At 38.0% G+C, this 20570-nt stretch overlaps 5 protein-coding genes across 5 annotated transcripts; 3 read left to right on the top strand and 2 right to left on the bottom strand.

The window, feature by feature from the left end:
• Window positions 1–974: 974 nt before the first annotated feature.
• LOC113778065 lies at window positions 975–2196 on the top strand. Its single transcript, XM_027323328.1, has 2 exons — window positions 975–1455; window positions 1771–2196. Exons 1-2 carry the CDS (start codon window positions 1304–1306, stop codon window positions 2105–2107), a joined length of 489 nt encoding a protein of 162 aa, XP_027179129.1. The 5' UTR covers window positions 975–1303; the 3' UTR covers window positions 2108–2196.
• Window positions 2197–3120: 924 nt separating this feature from the next.
• On the top strand, window positions 3121–8487 carry LOC113751756 (mitochondrial import inner membrane translocase subunit TIM44-2-like). Its single transcript, XM_027295879.1, has 14 exons — window positions 3121–3319; window positions 3453–3568; window positions 4227–4310; window positions 4447–4522; window positions 4739–4783; window positions 4879–5322; window positions 5427–5495; window positions 6236–6300; window positions 6383–6451; window positions 6535–6607; window positions 6717–6821; window positions 7241–7312; window positions 7440–7502; window positions 7928–8487. Exons 1-14 carry the CDS (start codon window positions 3242–3244, stop codon window positions 8057–8059), a joined length of 1491 nt encoding a protein of 496 aa, XP_027151680.1. The 5' UTR covers window positions 3121–3241; the 3' UTR covers window positions 8060–8487.
• A 2243-nt stretch (window positions 8488–10730) lies between these two features.
• On the top strand, window positions 10731–11448 carry LOC113761278. The gene has a single exon (XM_027304193.1). The coding sequence runs from the start codon at window positions 10754–10756 to the stop codon at window positions 11366–11368; it is 615 nt and encodes a 204-aa protein (XP_027159994.1). The 5' UTR covers window positions 10731–10753; the 3' UTR covers window positions 11369–11448.
• A 252-nt stretch (window positions 11449–11700) lies between these two features.
• LOC113761271 (pre-mRNA-splicing factor SLU7) lies at window positions 11701–15973 on the bottom strand. The gene is made up of 10 exons (XM_027304180.1): window positions 15774–15973; window positions 15323–15486; window positions 15050–15162; window positions 14383–14793; window positions 14096–14231; window positions 13681–13980; window positions 12754–12970; window positions 12345–12448; window positions 12186–12254; window positions 11701–12094 (listed from the first exon to the last, which is right to left on the bottom strand). The coding sequence occupies exons 1-10, from the start codon at window positions 15787–15789 to the stop codon at window positions 12020–12022; spliced, it is 1605 nt and encodes a 534-aa protein (XP_027159981.1). The 5' UTR covers window positions 15790–15973; the 3' UTR covers window positions 11701–12019.
• A 1906-nt stretch (window positions 15974–17879) lies between these two features.
• On the bottom strand, window positions 17880–19155 carry LOC113774025. Its single transcript, XM_027318607.1, has 4 exons — window positions 19128–19155; window positions 18482–18752; window positions 18263–18387; window positions 17880–18155 (listed from the first exon to the last, which is right to left on the bottom strand). Exons 2-4 carry the CDS (start codon window positions 18678–18680, stop codon window positions 17880–17882), a joined length of 600 nt encoding a protein of 199 aa, XP_027174408.1. The 5' UTR covers window positions 18681–18752; window positions 19128–19155.
• Window positions 19156–20570: the final 1415 nt, after the last annotated feature.

The following is a 20570-nucleotide window of genomic DNA, read 5'->3' as shown; positions in this document are numbered from 1 at the left end:
TAGCAACTTCAGCTCATGTTAGAGAAAATGCCATTAAAAAAGTTTTTTAGGAAGTGAGATGAAAATTTTGTTCCATTTGTACCCTTTTTACCTCTTGTGAGGTAGTATTAATAAAAGAATGAAAAACATTAAGAGATAGAAATAATTACTGAAACTCAAATGATATATGTGCAAAAAAAACAATAGCAACAGTAAAATTTGGAAGAAACAACAGACATATGTTCAGAAATATGAGGTTCTAAAGCATATAAAGAGACTCTTGATCAAGTAAAAATATTCACCTTTAATTAATATAAGAGAGTTTCCTATTGTTATACTTTATAGTATATCGATCTCACACTATTTACAATATTTCATACACAGTTATGTTTTTTTATGATTGACACAACAATTTCATCATACTATAACTAACACCACAATTTTGTGTATTAAGTTGAGACGACAAAGGATTAGTTACCTATCATCTTTTGATTGCTATAGATTTTAAACAGAAAAATCTTCAGATTTTGTATTGCTTCTGCTTCTCTTCTATGTAAAAAAAAATATACGATTTGCATTGTTCTCTCAAGTGATGTTCATCACAAATGGCACAATGTTGGAGTATCAAAATGGTACCATTTTGTAAATGCACTTACAGTGCCTAATAAAACAAAAAAATAACTGTTAATTTTTTTTAATTAGTTACGTTAGATTTATTTATTGTCCTAATTTTTTTTGCCTCAAATTTGTTTACTAACAACATTAAACTCGTAGGGTATATAGGTAAATTTATCCTATCTTATGCCAACTATAAGCTCTAAATTCATGATATGGGAGGTTAGTGCTATTTTTTAAATTTTAAGAGAGGTGATTGCAATTATTAGAAACCTCAAGGGAGGTTTCTATAATTATCCCTTGAAAGAAAAATCCCCGGAGAAAGGAAAGGATGGAAACGTCCACAAAAAAATGAAAATGTCAGTCCGAAGACAAAAAGACAGCGGCATCTGAGTTCGAAAAAGTATAGGGGGAGCAAGACACAGCGGCAGTGGCAGTACATATATCATATACTATGATATACCACTGTGTAAGACCCAACGTGCTCCTCTTCCCAAAGTGGTCGGTCCCGTTACCGGTGCGGTAACCATTCTCCCTTTCCCCTTTCTAGTTTCTGCCCGGATCTCAAATGGAGCACTAGTTTGTTTCTGCCCAGATCCAAAAACTCAAATTTATATATAAGTATTTCCCCACTCGGTGTTGCATGGAAAACCCAACAACTTAGATGCGTAAGTAGCGCTAGGAATTTTTTCTTTTAATCAGTTCCGAGATGGTGACATTATTGTTAGTTTGTTGTTTGAGTCGTCGACATCTTGTTTCCTCTCTCATCGTTTGCTTCTTGGCGGCGGCGGCTGCGGCATCAGCAGCAGCAACAACTCCAGGGTTTGTCTTCGCCAGAGCCAGAGGAAAATGCACTCCTCAGTAAGTTGAAGTTCCCCTCCCTCTTCACGGACCTCACCTCTCCTTTATCACTACTTTTTTTTAAAATTTTTTTTTACTATTTCTATTGCGGTATCGGTAGGTAGTGTTCTTTTTCTTTTATGAACTCAAATTTTGTATTCTAATTTTCATTTTGGGTATTTATTAACTATTATTTCATTTGCATCATTATTCACGACTATCAATCAGGGGATAATGGAGGTAGATATGGGACGAGACGTTGTACCTACTAATAATGATTTTTGGCTAGAATGCTGTAGGAGTAATTAAAATAATTGTATATGTTTTTTGGGGCAGATACTGGAGCAGCAGAGCAGAGTCGTGGCCGAAAATGGTTCCCCAGATGTCTACGGTATCAAATGTATTTGGTTCCAGGGCCTTCGAGAGATTCAGGTACGATCTGACGCTATTAGAAGCAGCATCCAGAAGCGACGACTTGGGCAACGCTTTTGCTGGGCTGGTCAAGGAGTCCACCGCCGCACTCCTCAACTCCTATGCCCGGAAGGGCTATCCCTACTCCGCTTGGGACATCAAGACTTTGGTGATCCAGGCTTTGGTCTCCAAACAGGCCGCTGCCCTTCAAGCTCAACGCTTTCGCCATGCCAATCAAGCTTGTAACCACTTTCATTTCTAGTTCTCCCGTTTTGATCCTGAATTTTTTTTGTGTCTCTCAAGTATTCTAATTCTTTTCTGTGGATCCCTATATATCTTTCTTTCGTGGTTTCTGTGTGTGTGTGACAAATGATTTTGCTCAGCTTATTTCTCTCCTTTTCTGCGAACCCATAATTAATTGATCAACCTTTTGGTACGGCTGCAAAACGTTACGTATCTGGGTAATGAGACCCTGCGATTTCCAATTCTCGAGGAGCGATGATAAACCGCAAGTTCTCAAGTGCTATCTCCGCCCACTTTCTTTGGAGTGGATTTATCGTTCCATGGACTCGCATGATTTTTTTTATTGGGGCTTGCGTCTCTGAGTTAGCATACCTGAGGTAAAACAAAAAATCTTCCCCGGAGGATATAGAGGGTATTTACCATGACAAGCAAGTAAAAGTTGAGGATGGAGTAAATAATCTACTATTTAACAGTTACCTTCGCACACCTTAAAGTCTTAATTTGCAAGTCATATGGTTGGCTCAATGATGGTAACGGAGAATGATGGAGCAAATTATTACTTCACTATGATTAAAAGATATACCTTTCATCCCCCTAACGTTAATTTATTTTTTGAGCAAGGTATTATGTTAAAAATAATAATCAAGTAAGAGGAAAAAGTCCATTAAAATACTTGCAAAGCTGTTTCACAAGATAAGATATTTTGAAACCCAAAATTTGCATGTATCGTGCATTCAACCGTGATGATGTATATATACTGTCAATATATATAAGATTTATTCTATCAAAATTTACTGTTTTACAGTATTGAACAGCATAAGGTGGGCCTGAAAAGAACATTTTTTGTTGGGCAAAAGGAGGCAATTTTTTAATCTTTGGCCCATACATCCTGATAGCCCGTCCGATCTTAATAGCCCAACATCTTCCGACAATGGGTCTGGCTTCCCTGACCCAATTCGAACTGGAACAGACCGCCCTAAACAGCTAAAACAGAGAATCCCCTCCTCCAAGACTCGTGAGAAGAAGGTTAGAAGAACAAGACCTACTTAGAGTTTTCTCGGGGAAAAGGTGGTGGAGAGGAAACCAGGAAATACCCACTAAAAATTTTTCCCCAGAGGTAGTCTTCTGTGAAAAACCTTCTCAGAGGAAGAAGATGGCCAGCAAAAAATTAGTTCGTGATTTGTTTATCGCAAGACAGCCCCTTTTTCGGCAGCTATTAGCACCCCAAATGGTTTTCTTCTTTTCTTTCTATTCTTTTCCCCTTTAGCCTTCTTGTCCTTCTGTTGAAATCCCTCCTCAATAATAATGTTTGTCCTGATTATTGTTTCAAATTACTAAATTTTTGGGCTTTTTTGGTGGTGTAGGTGTCCAGTGGTGCTACAAGATTGAGGTTAACTACACAAGTAAATGGGTTTGGGGTTAGGCGTCAGTTCAGCGTATTTAATGAGTTCTCTAACAAAATTAAGGGGGAAGCTAGCAAGTATGGTTTTTTCCTTCTCTCTCTCTCTCTCTCTCTCTCGTGATTTACATTTTGAGATTTTTGGAAATTCTGATTTTAGCTTCGTTTTATGTTTAATGCTGACTAGAACCGCATGTGTTTGCTGCCACACTAGAAGATTGCAGAAAATATCAAAATAGTAAAATTGTCATTGTTTTGGCGCTTTGTCTTTGGGAGAATTCAGTTTTATATTGGGTTTCTTGTTTTGTGCCACGTGCTGGTTTGTATGGTTATAATGTACGCTTGGTAACATTCTACTGCTGCTGTTATGTTCACATTGAACTTAGCTTAGTTATACTTAGGAATAGAGGCTGTTGCTTTACTAGTTTTGTGGTTAAGCTGATAATATCTAAAGTTGCTTTCTTTTGCATGATGAAGTTAAGTTAATTGGAAAGCAGAACAATATTTGCTTCTTTAAATTTCAGATTATTTCTTGACGTTGCTTCCTTGAGCTTAGATTTTGAACTTCTTTATAAGTTCAGTTGCAAATTCATGGCCTTCTTGTTCTCATATTTTCTAACTGACATGCCGCAAATTGAATGTTAGATTACATATCAATGGATCACCTAGCTATGGTGGACAAATAGATCCCGCTCTGATTCTTTATGACTTTTTCTTCCATCCAATATGTTTATTGCAGGAATCAGGATTTTCAACAGTCAGTCAAGGAATTGAAGGAGAAAGCAGAAGAGCTGAAAGGAGTGAAGGAAGACCTGAAAGCTAGGTAATGTTCCAAAACCCTTGTAGTTTTTTGTTTCAATTTTTCTAGCTTTCCCTTTAGAGGCTGAGACATACTGTTGTATGTCAAGGCTGGCAGACCTTCCATTGGAGATCCTGAGATGGTGAACTGGCGAATGCAGAACGAAGCAGACCACTGAGCAGCTTTACAAGCATGTGGATGGTGTCTGGACGGAAGCCGAATCTACAGCTAAAAAGGTATACACACTGCCTTTATGAGGGTTTCTGGGACTTCTGCTGTTACTAAAGGAACTTGTATCGTGAAACAGAGTGGTGGTCTTGATCATGCCTTGCACAGTTACCAGATATCTGCTTCTGGTTACCACTCTTTGCAGTCAAGGACTAGTAATAGCTAGTCTAGTCACATATGTATGTTGGTTGGTACTAAATTGTGGCATGTTATGTTGACTTTAGGTATATACCAATGTGGAGGAGAAGATTTCAGCTGCTAAAGCCGAGGTTTGTCATTTATTGCACTCTAGAGGTTGATATGATAGATATAAGCCCCAATTCAGGCAAACATGAAATTAACTATATTCTAATTTGTGGTTTAGGTCAAAGAATCATTTGGATTTAGGAAGGAAGAGTCTTCAGAATCTACTAGAGCTTCTGAAAATATTCATTCCGATGGGAAGGACGGAGGTGAAATGAAATTTGGAGAGCAAAAGCAGCAAGAGCAACATCAGCAATCTGGCCCTAGTGACAATGCAGGAGCCTTCTTTGACAAGTTTAAGTCTGGTGTTTCTTCTGTTTCTGCGAAGGCATCAATGGCATTCCAGAAAGTAAAGGAAGCTAAGCCTATTGATATTGTAAAGAAGGGTTATGATATTGTCAAGGATGAGTTGAAAGGAAATGCCGTTAAGAGAAAGCACCTTGAGCATTCTCCCCAAAAAGCAGACCCTTCAATCAAGGTTGGAAAGAGCACTAGGACTGATCTTGTGATCTTACCCTCTAAGCAGTCCAAATGGGGCAAGAAATGGGACACATTCATGGAGAAGGTAAGTACTTCATGGTTTTGGGTGTTTATTTGTTATCTTACATGTAAAGTCTTTGTTTCACTTGCAAGACTCTCCAATCGATGTTGATCTTTTCACTGTTTCAGATGCGCGGTCATCCATTATACAAACGCGTCAGAGGGATGAGCGAACCAGTTGTCACGAAGAGCCAAGAGGTACTTGTGATTATGTTGACATGACTTGTTGGCATTTTATAACATGATCATTTTATTTTGATTTTAATTTAACAACTTGCAGGGAGGAGTGATATGGTGGGATGAATGAGTAAATTACTGACCAAGGATCATTTTGCACAATTTTTTGTTTCCATGTTTTGTTTCCTTTTCTGGGAGGCCCCTCGCCGGGGGGGGGGGGGGAATGGAGGGGCAGGTAGATGGCCATTCCATTTTTCCCCATGCTCTTGGGTAGAAAGTGTAAAACGTTATTGATAAAAATGCTGCAAGAGGCAATTGATAAAGAAAGTACTCATTGTAAATTCCATATTATCTCGATTGATAAAAATGCTGCAAGAGGCAATTGATAAAGAAAGTACTCGTTGTAAATTCCATATTATCTCAATTGTCATTCATCCCGTCACTCAAGCAGTGTTATCATGACTAGTCTTGAATAATTGTTGGTACTGAACTTCAACTGTATTTAGACTGAGGGGGAGGAAAAAAAAGAACAAGAACGATTACTGAATCTAATGACTTGATTTGGCATATATTCCTGGTTATGGTTGTTTAAAGAAGCAAAGCCTTATCTTCTCTCTCTGCACTGCTAATTCATGGGAAAAAAATCAATATAATGTTTATCCTTGGAGGTCCTGGCATTTGATTTCCAGTTTTAGTACTCTGATAAACAGAAAAATTTTCAGCAAGTTGATATCAAGTTTATTGTATGGCTGAATTATCAGATTGCAGAGGATGTAAGGGAGAGATGGGATACCAGTGATCATCCTGTTGTCCACAAAATCCAGGAGTATGTTGTGTTACTACTTTCTAGACTTGTCAGAATTTTAAGATATGTTCATAGTTCTGATTTTACCTATTTATTTTGGCAGTCTAAATGAAACTGTTTTTGGAGAAACAGATACTGCAATGTCATTCAAGGAGATACGTCAAAGAGATCCGTATGGAAAACCTCTACTTTCTGCAAGCTTTTGATGTTTATCAAAAGATACTTCAAAAAATGATATAAATTTGGTATCTTCAGGTCTTTTTCTCTGCCAGAATTTGTGTCTGAGGTTCAAGAAGTGGTAAAACCAGTCTTAAATGCTTATTTCAAGGTGAGTTTAGTCCCATCTACACTCTCATTCCCACATAATGGCCTTGGCATCTTTTCATGCCTGTTGATGTGGATGATAAATTAACATTATAGTCCATCTCCATATACAGAAAGATTTTGAAGTTCTGAAGAAGTATTGTAGCTCCGAGGTGGTTGAACGTTGTAAGGCTGAGCACAATGCTTTTGAAAGCCAGGATATTTTTTTCGATCACAAGGTTGGGGAATTCGAATTGCAATATTTATACAAGTTCAAGATGCATATATGAATGTTGTAAACAGCTTTTTTTGACCTACATATCTGGTTACTTGAGAATTTAGTAGTTTTGATAAATTTGCATCTTTACGTTGCTATTTTCCATTACATGAGAAGTGAATTAGTTAGGGACTCGGAAAAGTATCATCCCAGATAATCACTAGGACATTCGGAAACCATCAAAGTGCCTAAATAACAAGTAGGGTTTGATTAACCATCTTTGACTGTATCAATGTGAAGGTTTGGGGTTGCAAATGCATTATCCCTGGCTTGAAATTTGCTATAATCACTAGCTTGGGATGATGTTGATCATGTCTTGAAGTTATTTAACATGTTTGTTTATTCCAAAATGCCAAATGATGTTGCGTTGCATTTATGCAGATTTTACATATATCAGATGTGGAGGTTAGAGAGACCAAAATGATGGGAGACTCTCCAATAATTATTGTGACTGTATAAACTTCTCTCTCTCTCTCTCTCTCTCTCTGTGTTCCTGAAGTAACAGAATGCTGAGTGTTCAAATTTTTTTTTATTTTTATATGGAGTGTTGCATTTACACGTTGAAAATGTTGATGTGCAGTTCCAAACACAACAAATCTACTGTGTACGTGATAGACATGGTGCAGTGACAGAAGGGGGCAAGGTGAAATTGTGTGACTCTTTTTTCTCTCGAGTCATTTGCGTCACATATGCCTGCATTTGGTAGCATCTTTAGTTCCACAACTTTTTTGGCAAAACAGAAAAAGGAAACCGTATGCAACTGTTTTTGTTATTATTGGAAACTTTCCAACGGTGAGATATAACAATGCTGTTTTAGAATTAGGATTATTATTGAGAGTATGTTTTCCAAATTCCACAATCATATTCATTACTGGTTACATGGAAACGAGCAAGTGAAGAAAGAAAAGGCAAAGGTTAAGGTGAAATGAGCAAAGAACAGAAAAGAAAGAGTCTAGGAGATGTATTGTATGGTGAAAGGCTGCGCCTCAATCCTCTTTTGTCTGTTTTGTTTCTTGGTATTTAATATTCATTGTTGACTTTTGCCTGTTAATGTTGTTGGTAATTCAGGATACCATACATACTGTGTACTATGCTTGGGCCATGCAGCAAGTGCCTCCCGAAGAACTTGGAGAAGGTGCCATTTACCCAATTTGGAGGCTTAGAGAAATGCAACAATTTGGAGTTCAGGCACTCATCTGAGATATCCAGCGTGTTGCTCTGGTAGTATAATCTTCTTGGTTACGTTTCGTGGGGAAGGAAAACTTTTTTTGGCGTGCCCAAGGGTAGCTGTTTCCCCCAAGAAAATTGAGGATCACAGAGGATGGGAGACGTCCCTTTCTTTTAGAGCTTGATCTTAGATATTTCTTTCAAAATTTTGCTCGAGTATGTACTTCACCATTGAATGAGTGACTGATTTTAATTTAATATTACTCATTGTTGTGAGCTGTAATTGTTTCTTGGTTATAGAGTTCCAGGCCTTTTTTTTGGAGAAGGTATATTGCGACAATTCATGTTGCTGCACCCCTTCTAATCCCTTTGTGCCGGGTATACGCCACATATCTCTGTGTGGAATGACTGTGACCATACGGCATTGGGGATTCCACTGTATCAGATTACAATTCATGCCATTGGAACTCCTCGGTAACATGTAGTAATTGCTAAGTTAGAAGACTACTTTAATAAGCAAAGCTCTTCGTTTCAAACTCGGTTATCCTAAACTATTAGCGCCCTTGTAGCTGTGTTTAATATTTGATGTGCGAGTTGGGGCAGGGATGGCTGTAGGTAGCAACCGTCTGGAAGGTTGCCGGCCGTGATTTGGCTAAAAAAAAAATGTATGGCCCAGATCTTATATAACGATTTTAACATTATTATGTGTGAAGTTGCAAAATTTTGCGATACAAAGAAAGCTACGAGAAGCCTAGCAGCAGTGGACATTCTTAACAGGATCAAGAAGGAGAGGAAGTTGAAGACTTGAAAACCATTTTTGACACCTCGCACTCGTGATGGATCAGCCTTGCTTGCTTGGATATCTATAATTGTGTCACTTGGCACTTGGCAGCCATGAATGAATGAAAATCAATCAAAGGCTCCTCCTCATTCATCTGATGCACTCTAGATCTGCCTATGTAATCTATTTCTATTCATTGTGTGAGACATGCAGCGGTTGCCTTTCTCCTCGTCCAAGCGGTAATTTGGGAAGCAGTCTTGCCTAAGTTGTAACGAATGGGCTTGTGAAGAAATATCCTGTTGGGTCCATGGGAAAATAATTTGGTGGGCAAGAATGTAGCTTAATCGGATTTGGAACTTTTTTTGAGTATAGGGAGGTGGTTCTGGTTGGTCCGGTAGACGGTCCCTGCCTCATCCTTCGCTTCCTGAATTGTATGAATTCTCCAAATTGCATGTGAAGTACAATTTCACGCAATGAACAATAAACAAGGTAAAAGACCCCTCAATAGGGTGACAAAGAATTGACAGAACACAAGTGGAAGATGTACTTGTCCTACGATTTCTGTCTTGGGATCAAATCTACCGCAACTTTGATTTGCCCACTTCCGTTCCAACTTTCTTAGTCAAATTAAGCCTTTTTTCAAGTTAAAAATCAGCATAAAGTATGCCCTGCAAAAGGTGATCATGAGTGGGAGAGAGCAAGCAAGCAACCCGAAATTTGATCAAAAAAGCGGAGAGGCAGAAGTAAATTATACTACTACTCTAACAAATAACAATTGGTCGCTAACCGAAATTTGGAATGGTGATGGGAAGACAGGCGCCGGGATGGATTGGGAACCCAAAAGAAAAGCAGTCCGACACTGTCTTCTCTGCATCCTTCCTTCCCGTAAGATAAGTGCAAGAAGTTTTGATCGCAAGCGATTCAAAAGTAATTACAGTCATTTGCTTCCCACCCCAAACAGGGCCCCTCCAATTCCAAATCATTTTCAGCTTGTGCAGAAAGAAAGAATTTTAGTGATAACTAGAGCCCCGGAGTATGATTATCACGATTCACGAATGCTATCAGCATTAACGAATCAAAAACACTTTGTGCAGGCTTGCTCGGTCAGTCGTAGATTCACTCACTATCATTCTCGTGTTCATTGGAGGTATTTAATTTTTGAATATTCATCTCTAGTAAAACCCTAAACTATGGGTAGTCTGATAGACCAGTACGTATGAGCACCACAGCAACTAGGATAATCCCATGTCCCAACTGAATCAAATCGATGTATTGTGTCAACTACAATCATACAGACTTCCAGAAATGTATTGCTAATTAGCTGGTCAATGTTGGCTCAACTTCCCACTAATTCAGCAGCACAATTTTTTCCTCCTCTGCTTTTTTTTTTTTTTTTTTTCCCTAAAGAGAATCAATGGTAATTTTCTATTTATTCTCTTAATGACTTAAACTCGTGAATGACCTGTCCATTACAAGTGAAGCAATGCATGTCTTGACTACCTTAGGAAAACTCTACAATATGACCAATCAGAATAGTACAACATTCGGCTTAGATCCATGACCTTGACGTCTGCCAGGGGACGCATTCCGATTCTGGAATATTGTATATGGCAAAAGGCAGCATCAATTTATTAAATGGATGAGGAGCAAGTAGCAGAGATCAAGAATTTGAAAAAGCTCCAAGAGGTCATAATCAGCTAATCCTATCCTATCCTCGAGATGGTAAATTAACTATTAATAACTCTGCGGAAACTATACGCATTTTGACAGCTACTGGCTGCTTTTTCTTCTCCTCCGCGTCAAACAATTAGCGTAAGAATTAAGTGATCACTGGTGCAGAGCATCGTATGCCGACCCATCCAGCAGGTTTTAGCAAGTATAAAAGAAAACCCACTCCGGATACTGGCATACCTTCCCATCCCGTCCACCATCTCTTTGCTGTCTCTATGTCTTGCTTGAGCTTCAACAAACTCTTGCCTTCAAGAAAGGCGTGGAGGGTCTTCACTGACAAAGTGCAAACCAAATTACACAAGCTTCATCCATCCAAAACCATCAAGAAACCCAAGAATAGGCTGAAGAAAACTGGCAAAAAGACTTCTTGCTGGCCTGCCTTTTGTACCCAGTCCAAAGTCCAGCGCAAGAGATTCAAACACAAGCCATCACAAACACAAACTTTACGCTCCTACTACGTCCATAAAAGACCGTCGGCTGTGTATATTGACCGGCTGTTTATCGAGCCTGCTGCGGTTTCCTTGGTTAGGGTGCATTCGCAGCCACCCAAGAAAGCTGCTGCAACAACTGCTAGCAAAGAGTACCAGGAGATATGTCCATCGACGCTGAATACGGAGAAGCCTGAGCTCGTTGATCAACGAGAAAACACGGCAGGAACGAGCAAAGAAGAGGAGAAACTGAACGAGAACATGCATTCTGCAGATGATATGTGGGAATCGCTGGTGCTGGCATCGCCACAGATGAACGGAATTAACGAGCGAGCAGAGGAATTTATTACTCGATTCCGCGCAGAGATGCTGCTTCAAGAGCAGCTGGCTCATTACTTGTAGCAATTAATTGAACGCTTTCTTGCTTATCTTTCCCGCCGTGTTCCAGTAACATGTTTTAGAATAAAGCGTAATTTTGGTGACGTACACATTTGCAAGTGGTCATTCTGGCCAGGAGGCGCTATTGATTTACAACGTTCTTGTTTGTTGGATACATAAAAGAACCTTCAGGGAACCGGCAAGACTAGGCTTTAACGGCGGTCAACTAACTTATTGCTTCTTTTCTTGGAAGGAAAAATTCGAGGGTCTGCTGATAAATTTCCAATCTTACATATTCGAGCACGAATTTGCTCGGTTGATCCCGAACAGGCTCAGTATGGGGCTTAACCCCAACATACTCAGATAGCAGAGCATTCGCACAGCATATAAACTTGAATAAATATCTAATTATGTACAGCCACGAGACACACAAACATCCTCCCATATGTACAAAAATTTCCCTCGGATTTTATTTGCTATAAAAAGTGGAAAACAAGGTTTTACAGCAGGTAGAGTCAACAAGCAGAACCAACCAAGATCACACGTACATAGTCACTCTCACTCTAGTCCTGCACCAAAACATGGCATACAGAGATGAAAAAACCTCGACCAATGAACTCCAGACCTATCAGCATCCCCTCTCCACAATTTTGTGGTATCTTAAACCAACGTCAGCTACAGGAAGTCCTTCATTGGATCATCATGATGGACTCTCTTCATCCTATATGCTTCCATCTCCTCTGGCGTAACCTGATAGATACAAGGTGGGGACAGGTGAGTAAACCGCAAGAATAGGCGGGAGAAAACAAAATGAAGCTGACAATGGAACAAGTGGGCGGACCTCATCATTCCACTTGACATTGTACTTGCGCTTCCTTTCATCCTTCTCTTCCCTTCTCCTTTCATTCTCCTGCTCAAAAAGATCCACGCATCACATATCAAGTCATACACAAATCCTAGCAAACCAATTACAAAAATGTATCACAAAAATCTTCTTTACCTTCTTGAGTGCTTCAGCCAGCTTTTTCTCATCCAGAACCAAATCATCAGGAACTTCAGTTCCCCAAGTAGCAAGCCTCTTCTCCTCTACTGGATCTGGCGTTTCTGGTTTTACAATGACAGTTCAGATCCATATACATACCAATATATGAACTCATCCAGAAAACCTCAATTTAGAAATTAAGTTCCCATCTTATAGCACAAGTTGTCAGGTTACAGACACCAGTATACCAAACTTTCATTCAGAGGTCCAACAGCATATCGAATTATTGCTTTATGTATTGAAATCTTTGCTCCAACATTGTTATTTGATAACTTTGAAAAAAAAAAAACAACAATAAAGACAATTTAAAGATGGAACCTTAAAAACTATAGCAACTTGTCGAAAATGGCGTTTAAGAGAAACTAACCTTCAGCAGCCTCTTTACGGGCAATATTTGCCCTCATAAGATCTGCTGCAGCTTCAGCAGCTTCAATTCCAGCAGACCCAGTGCAATAGCTGTTTCTGACGGTCTGCTTGCAGCACTTGTAGCCCCATTGATGATCCTTCCACCACGAACCCCAGACGCATGTGTGGTTGTTGATGAAAACATCTTCCTCATACTTGCTACGTGGAAGGGATGCCTCCTAGAGAAAAGCACATACACAATGAATTAGGACATTAAAGCATTTGAACGCAATCTTAGAATAAAAAATCCTCCGCTACATGCCAGCTGATCCTCCCATGCGGAAAAAGAACAAAGTCAATAGAAAAGTGCCCTGATCAACGTTTTAAAACTAATTTGACACATTGCATTATGTGAAGACAAAATTGTAAACTGAAGTATAGCATGAAGCTGAACAAAACTCATAAATTGACTGGGCCATCACAAACAGGAAAAAAAAAAAAGTAAATCGAGATGAAGGTAAAGACAGTTAATGATACAAATAAGCACAATATGAAAGATATCCCCCTGTGTAAAATCAAGTGATGACCTCATCAAAAGCCATTGAAAAGAAAATTTGGCTTCAATTAAACTCCATACAACAGTCTCTCTCTAATATTATTTTGAGCTCAATGAGTAAAAATTGAATCGTTCGAGTATAGATATTCAATAAAATTTATCTTCCAATGCCATTCAATCCCAAATATTGTTGCAAATCTTGAACACCCTGGGATTTCACCAAGCCTCCCAATTTAGGAGATAGTGATTAAGATAACCCACATTAGAGTAAAATAGAAGCTAATGAATAGGCAAGCACGCAATCTTAACTCTTTTATCTCATCACAGCAAGACCGAACCAAATTTACAAAGTTTAGGTAAACAAGAGAATATAACAATTAATTTTGTTATCACCTGGCCCTTTACGATCCTACCAGCACGGTCATATTCGACTTCTCTTTCACTTTGACCAAGTAGAAGTTCTCTTGGAAGTTCTTCTTCAGCAGCTGCATTGCCATACTTCTCCATGATACTCTCTTTTGTTTGACCCTTCAGTTTCTCCTTATTGATCGTATAATTTCTGTAAAGTAATTCAGCTTGGGATGGAGCTGCTTGCATATGAATATCGTGGCCCTTATCAAATGCTTCCCAAGCATGAATGTTCAGCTGCTTGAACTCTAAAGCTTGACCGCTTAATCTGTTTTGGTTATCTCCCTGAAACATAAAGAACCAAAAATTGGTACCACCGGAACATATACACGAAAAATGATGTATTACAGAACAAAGGAAACCAAACATAAGACGACTTTTGGAGTAGAAGTGTCCTTACAACATAGAACTTCTCATTTGGATCCATATCAGGAAGAGGATCTTCACGCATAGAACGGGTTTTGGGGTCATAGTATGCAGAATTGACATCAAGATTAAGAAGATACTTTGCTGTATCTTCTCGAATACGCAAGTTCCTGACAAAAAAGATGCATCAGTACACAGTATAATTCAAAAGAGTAAATATAGATGAAAAATTGGACCATGCAGAGAAAAGCACAGAACAATGTAAAAAAACTCACAACGCACATGTCCGCCGGAAGTGACAAGAGAGAGGAAAAAAATTACCTGACAGTTCCAGTGCTCCCACCACCTGTAGTTCGAACACGCTTCTCTACCTTAGCAAAGTCCATCTGCTTGCTCTCATCAACTTTAGCTTCATCTACTTTCAAAGCATCTTCAAAATCCTCTTCATCACTGTCCCCTTCTTTGTTCTGGCTATTGTTCTTCTCCTCCAACTGTTTAAGCTGTTGTTCCTTCAAAAATTTCTTTCTTGCCTCATCTCTTGCTTCATATCTTTCAATGACCTGAGCATAAGTTGCTGCATCATATCCATTCCATCGGTCCCTTTTACCATCATAATCCAGTTCAAAGGTCTCAATTTTCTCATCTGGCGCAATATTCCTATTGGTCCACTTTGCTCCAGTTTTGCGAGGCCTTTCCATGCATGATTTTGCATTGTGAGTCATAGCTCCACAGCTGTAACAGCAGAGAAATCTTGATGAACAAAATATACTCTAAACCTAATTCAATCTTAAGCCGTTCGTTACTGATGGGAAGCTAAAAAAAAGGATCAAGTGAACTTCTAGAAGCTCCTGGAGGAAATAGGTAATGCTTGGGGAGGTGAGTTTCCCCCAAATCCTCACAATATGCCCATAGCAAAGTAGTAAGAGCAAGGATGATACACTAGATAGATGCATACACTGAGTGAAGAAAGGAGGCAGAGTTAACTTACTTCTCACATGCTCCTTTACGGAACTTATCAGCTTGAAATGTTTTGGCACCTCTGTCGTACCATGATTTGGTGTAATTTGGATCCGACTTCCATTTCCTTTGATGTTTCAAACTCTTTAACACCCAAAAAAATCAAATTTTGCAGTCAATTACGTGACAAATAAATTGCCAAAGATCAATTTGACCAAAACAAGGAATCCCCTTTTCTTCCCCAAAACAAACCGCAAAAAAAAAAAAAACAAAATAAGTAGTGAAAGATAATTTGGTAACTTACGGGTCTCTCAGCATTGAGATACCAAGGTGCTGACGACATATACTGAGGAATGTGGGGATTGATTTCTTTGCCATCTTCATCGACCTCCGCCGGCGCAAGCCCCGCCTTACGCGCCTCTTCTAATTCCAGCTGCTTTCTATGATCCTCCCTAGACTTAAAAGCCACTGCAATTTCATTTGACAAAACCACCCACCATCAATCTCACTTCCACAAAGAAATCGGCTAAGCTATGAAAGAAGAGATTTTCCCAAGACATTTAATTAACAAATACTGGTTGAATCAGAACATCTATTATCAGGTTAATTCGGATTAAGAAATCTCGATCTTGACGCTATAGCACAAAAAATCAATTGCATCGAATTACATGAAACAAAACATAGATATTCTGTTGTGAGAAGGGGGGAAAAGTTGAATCGATGATTATCTGAAGTGGATGCAAAGATTGGGATACCTGAAGCAGTAGCCATCTTTAGTTGCCCACAACCGAAGCTCAGTTACAGAACAATTTTGAGCGAAGAAGAAATTTGGTGTCGACTTTTAGATAGGGCACCCAAAACCTAGATTGACACTAAACTGCTCTGCATCCCTAGGAACGCGCACGCCCAGGGGAAGAAAAGGCGAACAATCCAATGTGGTGACTCGGCGTCGGCCAGTATCTAATACGGCTCTTACGATGCCGTTTAAGGTTTTCTTGTTTTTAATGTACGTATATATAGTTTTGGGTTTGGGTCGGTTTAATCGGAGCACTGTAACCGCCTTATTACACCTGACTTCTGGATTTATATATAGTTTTCGTTTTTTCAATTTATATATATATATATATATATATGTATGTTACTTTTGATTGGATTATTAAGTTTTGTGTGAAAATGTTTTTAAGGAAAAAATTTTTATGTGAAAATGGTAAGCTACAAAAATTGGGCATGTTCATGAATTTAATTAAACCATAGATGGTTTCTAGAGCTCCGTTTGAATTAGTTGTTTTTTGAGGTGTTTTTGAAAAATTTTACTGTAGAAGAGTTTTTAGAGTATATTTTTGGATATTTTTAGAAAATATTTTTGAATATTTAAGAGTAGTAGAGTTTTTAAAATACATTTTGAGATTTTTTAAATATTCAACAAAATTTAGACTACTTTTTAGAGTACCTTTTAGAGTACTTTTTAAAAAAAAATTTATAGTATTTAAAAAATTAGTTTTTGAAAAACTGAAGGCAGTTAATTCCATTTTGTAGTTTCAAATTATCACTTTTTGTAATATTATTCTAAATTACCATAATTATGGCATTTGAGTACCTGATATATCAATTTACATCACATTGCTAAAATTGATTAAAGTTCTTACCTATTTCTGAACAAAAACGATGCCAATTGATGAGTATGAGTATTTTGCTAACAAAATGCAAAGCTAGCGAGGAGTTAAAACTGATAGTTTAGTTGGTAATATACGGAAAAGTGGTAGTCTAGGGGCGTCCATAGCAATTAATTAGCAAGAAGAAATAATCAGAAATTTTGATACCGAAAAATTGATGCAGGCCCATAGTTTCCTCTATTGCAACTAGGCCCAATATTTTCTACGGCTCATACCCTATTTTCTATCCACTCAATATTGGGCCTCCTAGGGCACAAAATCGTTTATGGAAGCCTCACTGCACAAGTGGTCTTCCAGTAAATTGAGGTGGGCTTTCTACCACTTTATTAATCCAACTAGGAGGGTGTGACCGCGCTACGCGCGGTGGATCAATGCAATTATGCCCCCAAGAAGAAACATGTAAACTGTATAGGCTATTGAGTTTGGATTAGGATAAATATGGAATTATTAAGGTGAGAGTTGAGTGTGGAAGTGAAATAAGCTGAAATCATATAATGAAAAGTAAAAGCAAGAAAGGAGTAAATGTAGGAGAGTGATGTATATCCCGAAAAGTGTTAGAATGGTCCAAGCATTGAAAGTTATAAATGGAAAAGCGGTAGAAATGGTTTGTCAGTTGTTGATGTTTATTTCATTTATATCTAAATTTTTATTTATAAGGTAGAAGGTGATGATTTGATAAATTGGATATGAAATGCTGGATAATGGTAAAATATATTGCAGCAAATTTTTTGCTTTTGAATAAATAAATTTTTTGGTAAAATAAATGACGGTTATATATGAAGTTATTACTTGAGTTTGCTTTTTCAACTACCAAGGAATGAATATTCTCTTAAGTCACTCTTCCAATAGAGCTAGTTGCCCCTGTAGAAGAGAGTTCTTCTTTTTATTATTCCCAAGTGGAACTAAAAAGAAAAGATGCGAACGGTGGAGAACGGAGGTAGAATAAGACCACAATCTTGAGTAAGTTAGCTTTGGGTAATTTCCCGTTTGAAAGCATGCCATCACCAATTGAATACCTTCTTAACACGGTTAATTTATAATTGATGTTTATCTTTTTTTTTTTAGTATTTTTAGCTATGAAACCATGTTTATTGATTAATCACAAAGCATTAATAAATAACGATAACATAATTTATGAATAATGTTACAGATACAAAAAGTTAATGACTAATTATAATAATAAACTGGCTAATTATAGTAATGGATATGAAATACAGGGTACCAAGGGAAAATTTTTTCATCTCCATTGCTGTCAAATATTAAAACAGTAAAGACGGTCTTCGATTCTGGAATGAAAATAAGGACGTCATTGTGTTGGAGTTGATGTTGAAGAATGAAAGCTTTCCAATTTTTTTTGAGCCGCTTGCCTTTCATTCCAATTTCTGTTATGTTATCTCCCGTTCTGAGAGCTATAAATGTAGTTTTTTGTTCATTGAGAAAGTAGTCAACAAATCGTGGGATTTTCTGATTCAAAAAGTAAAAGTTAGGGAGCTGAGTTGAAGGAAATAAGTTAGGTAGGGAATAATTTTAAGGAAAATATGATAAGGGAAAATACGATAAGGATTTTTTACCAATGTATACGGGTCGGCTGAGTGAAAGCTTTGATAGAAGCATACTGAAGTGGATGAGTCTTTTGAGAAATGAGGTTGAAGTGAAGATGTCACTATTTCTTCATGAATTGGTGGATCGGCACGAGCTGCACATAAGAAATATTTTTGTTGGAATAAATAATGTAGGATTGAAACATTAGTATGAAATGGAAAGGATAAAGATGTATTATGAATGTATACAATCTTGCCGAAGATGAAGGTTTGTTAAGGGGACTGTCCAACTGAGATTAACTTCTTGTTGCAATTCACAAAAATTAATAACATCAAAGAATAAATTCCCAATATGTCGAAGCAGTAGCATGTGATGTTCGTTAGTAATATTCTGTTCACAATATTCATCCCATCCTGCTCCAAGCTTGTCAAATTGCCAAAGAAGCATGAGTACCCGAAGATGAATCGACCATGTCCATCCCGTACTAAGTTGCCTCCACCACTTAGCCCTAACAAAAATCTATAAAAAAAAAAAAGAGAGAGAATGATCAGCTAACCTGAAACAATACAAGCTGCAGATATAAGAGAAGATGACGAAGAAAGAAAGTTCCTTACAGCAACCACTGACGAATAAAGCTGCATATAAAATGTAAAGAGGAAATAGGGGAACAACGCAAAACATAAATAAGAACAAATAATGGACAATTAAAAGGTAGAACAAAGAATCAAAGAACACAGAAAATTAAAAATAGGCTTACCTTAACGCAACGACAAAATACAAAACACCCATAAACAAAGTAAATACGACTGAGTTAGTCTACGAATGACCAAGCAAAAAACATATCGGAATAAACAGCATTATAGAAGGAATAGTTCAGTAAAAGGAAAAGCTCACCTGACCAATCTTTATGAAGGAGAGCAAAATGAAGAAGAAGCTTCGGAGGAACAGAACAATAAAAGAGAAAGTAAGAACCGAAGAAAACAAAAAAGGAATGATACAAAAAAGGACTGCAAAAACTTAAGATATCACTAACCATTAGCATAAGCAGAAAATCCCAACAACAATCCATAGCTTTACCGGCAGCGGTGGCTTGGGCAGAACAAAGAAATTGCGGTGGGTTGGACAGAACAAAAAAAATTGCCACAGTCCTTCTTTCAATAGCCGTCGACAGTGAAGGAATGATAGTTTTTTACAAATGCAACCCAAGTGTAAATAAAAATGGACGAGGGCCTGGACGGTTGTCTCCAATAAAAATTGACCTCCTGACAAGTGCAAACCAATTCGTTGTGGCTGGTAAGAAAAATATAATGGGAGGGCAAAACTGGAATACATTTGTCCTGATAGTCAACTAAACTGAGTTATTGCAATGATGACAATCACTTCCCAATACATATGGGAAAAGGCTGAACAGAAATGGTAAAGTGGTCCAATCGTATACCACCAAAATGAAGACAATAAATGTACCATTCATTTACAAAGACAACGGTCTCAGCATTTTGGAATTTTTTGTTTTTGCACAAACACATGCAAGGACGACCACAAATTGTCCAATAACATTTTGCCACATCAGAAAAAAAAGAACGGTCTCGGCAACACCCCTACACACTTAGTACATATCTGTTAATAAAAGGCAAATCGTAGGCATTCTTTTTTTTTTTTTTGGTTGCAGTGACATTTCTATTACGAAATAGAGAGAGGGGGAGTCGATGGGATTTTTTTTTTTAATGTAAGCAGAAGGATTCGAACCCAAAACGTCTTGTTTACACTCCCTCCCCTCGTACCATCCAACCCATTCCTTCTCCCGAGTCGATGGGAGTTAACTGTTGAAAAGCAACCATATATAATGACAAATTGGCGAGAGGTATGAGTTGGTGGTGGCTATTGTCGTTGACAAGAGATTATTCTCCGACAGATATACTCGATCAGAGAGTCCAAGACCAGTTTCAAGTAACGGAGCCAATCTTCCTAAAGCCAGAATTACGGCGCAGCTTTTTCTTTTTCTTTTTTTTTCCCCCTCTTTTGGCAAAATCTCGAAGGCAGGATGAATGTATTAAACAGATAGAGGATGACATAAAATCTTGCCTTCAGTCAGTGGAAGGAAATATAATAATTTAAGAAAATATAGACGACAATTATTACACCTTCATTATTCCAATGTAATATGGAGTTTTATTTAGCCTAAGTAAGCATTTGACGTGAGATGATAAATTAGAAGGTTGAGAAATCGCGCTAAGTTGAGAAGAATTTAGCTAATCTGGATAAAGCATCAATCACACAATTGACTCGCGAAAACCATGTGAATAGGTGAATTTATCTCAGCAACCTGGCTTTATGCGT

The sequence above is a fragment of the Coffea eugenioides genome, chromosome 1, assembly GCF_003713205.1.
Source record: "Coffea eugenioides isolate CCC68of chromosome 1, Ceug_1.0, whole genome shotgun sequence".
NCBI classification, from domain to species: Eukaryota; Viridiplantae; Streptophyta; class Magnoliopsida; order Gentianales; family Rubiaceae; genus Coffea; species Coffea eugenioides.
Note: the sequence above shows the minus strand (reverse complement) of the source record. Positions and strands in the feature narration are given on the sequence as shown.

What these genes read in the sequence shown, in the direction of transcription:
- LOC113761271 (XM_027304180.1), bottom strand. An exon ending in GGGAGCACTGGAACTGTCAG is followed by an intron (nt 14,232 to 14,382) that starts GTAATTTTTTTC and finishes CTTTTTTGTCAG; the next exon opens with GAACTTGCGTATTCGAGAAG. An exon ending in CCGTAAAGAGGCTGCTGAAG is followed by an intron (nt 12,449 to 12,753) that starts GTTAGTTTCTCT and finishes TTGTAAAACCAG; the next exon opens with AAACGCCAGATCCAGTAGAG.
- LOC113774025 (XM_027318607.1), bottom strand. Translation starts at nt 18,680, where the DNA reads ATGCTTCTTTGGCAATTTGACAAGCTTGGAGCAGGATGGGATGAATAT. An exon ending in CCTTCATCTTCGGCAAGATT is followed by an intron (nt 18,388 to 18,481) that starts GTATACATTCAT and finishes TCTTATGTGCAG; the next exon opens with CTCGTGCCGATCCACCAATT. An exon ending in CAGCCGACCCGTATACATTG is followed by an intron (nt 18,156 to 18,262) that starts GTAAAAAATCCT and finishes TTTTTGAATCAG; the next exon opens with AAAATCCCACGATTTGTTGA.
- LOC113751756 (XM_027295879.1), top strand. Translation starts at nt 3,242, where the DNA reads ATGGCCAGCAAAAAATTAGTTCGTGATTTGTTTATCGCAAGACAGCCC. An exon ending in CCGAATCTACAGCTAAAAAG is followed by an intron (nt 4,523 to 4,738) that starts GTATACACACTG and finishes TGTTGACTTTAG; the next exon opens with GTATATACCAATGTGGAGGA. An exon ending in TCTTAAATGCTTATTTCAAG is followed by an intron (nt 6,608 to 6,716) that starts GTGAGTTTAGTC and finishes CTCCATATACAG; the next exon opens with AAAGATTTTGAAGTTCTGAA.
- LOC113778065 (XM_027323328.1), top strand. Translation starts at nt 1,304, where the DNA reads ATGGTGACATTATTGTTAGTTTGTTGTTTGAGTCGTCGACATCTTGTT. An exon ending in AGAGGAAAATGCACTCCTCA is followed by an intron (nt 1,456 to 1,770) that starts GTAAGTTGAAGT and finishes TTTTTGGGGCAG; the next exon opens with ATACTGGAGCAGCAGAGCAG.
- LOC113761278 (XM_027304193.1), top strand. Translation starts at nt 10,754, where the DNA reads ATGTCTTGCTTGAGCTTCAACAAACTCTTGCCTTCAAGAAAGGCGTGG.